This window comes from Corvus brachyrhynchos, unplaced genomic scaffold, assembly GCF_000691975.1.
Source record: "Corvus brachyrhynchos isolate BGI_N302 unplaced genomic scaffold, ASM69197v1 scaffold215, whole genome shotgun sequence".
Lineage (NCBI taxonomy): Eukaryota > Metazoa > Chordata > Aves > Passeriformes > Corvidae > Corvus > Corvus brachyrhynchos.
Genome location: NW_008237887.1, coordinates 336232 through 336582, shown reverse-complemented (window position 1 = coordinate 336582; position 351 = coordinate 336232). Strand labels below are relative to the sequence as shown.

The 351-nt window shown below is 64.4% G+C and overlaps 1 protein-coding gene across 1 annotated transcript in view; it reads right to left on the bottom strand.

Moving 5' to 3' along the window:
- The window catches only part of EPHA2 (EPH receptor A2), a 10246-nt gene extending 9901 nt beyond the window's left edge, over positions 1-345 (bottom strand). The window contains 1 exon segment of the mRNA XM_017732695.1: positions 256-345. Coding sequence (XP_017588184.1) covers positions 256-328 — 73 coding nt within the window. The 5' untranslated portion in view covers positions 329-345.
- Between the last annotated feature and the right edge of the window lie 6 nt (positions 346-351).

The following is a 351-nucleotide window of genomic DNA, read 5'->3' as shown; positions in this document are numbered from 1 at the left end:
ACTTCAGCTTTTCCCCTAATTTTAACCTTTTCCCCCTCAAAACGCGCTCCGGCACCTGCCGATTCCGCACCGCACCCCAAACCGTGAGGGGGAAGGAGGAACCCCCATCACCCTTTACCCTCTGAGCGCTCCCCAACCCCTCAGCTCGCCCCAAACCACCCGAATTTACCCCAAAACCACCCCACCCTTGGGGGGTGCCCACAATAAAGGAGTTTCGGGGTGTTCCCACCCCCCAAAAAAGAGCGGGGGACTCACCTTCCTCGGCGGCCAGGGGGCTGAGGGCGGTGAGGAGGAGGAGGAGGGTGAGGGCCGGCGGGGTGCTCGCCATGGCGGGGCGGCTTGGGGGGTCCC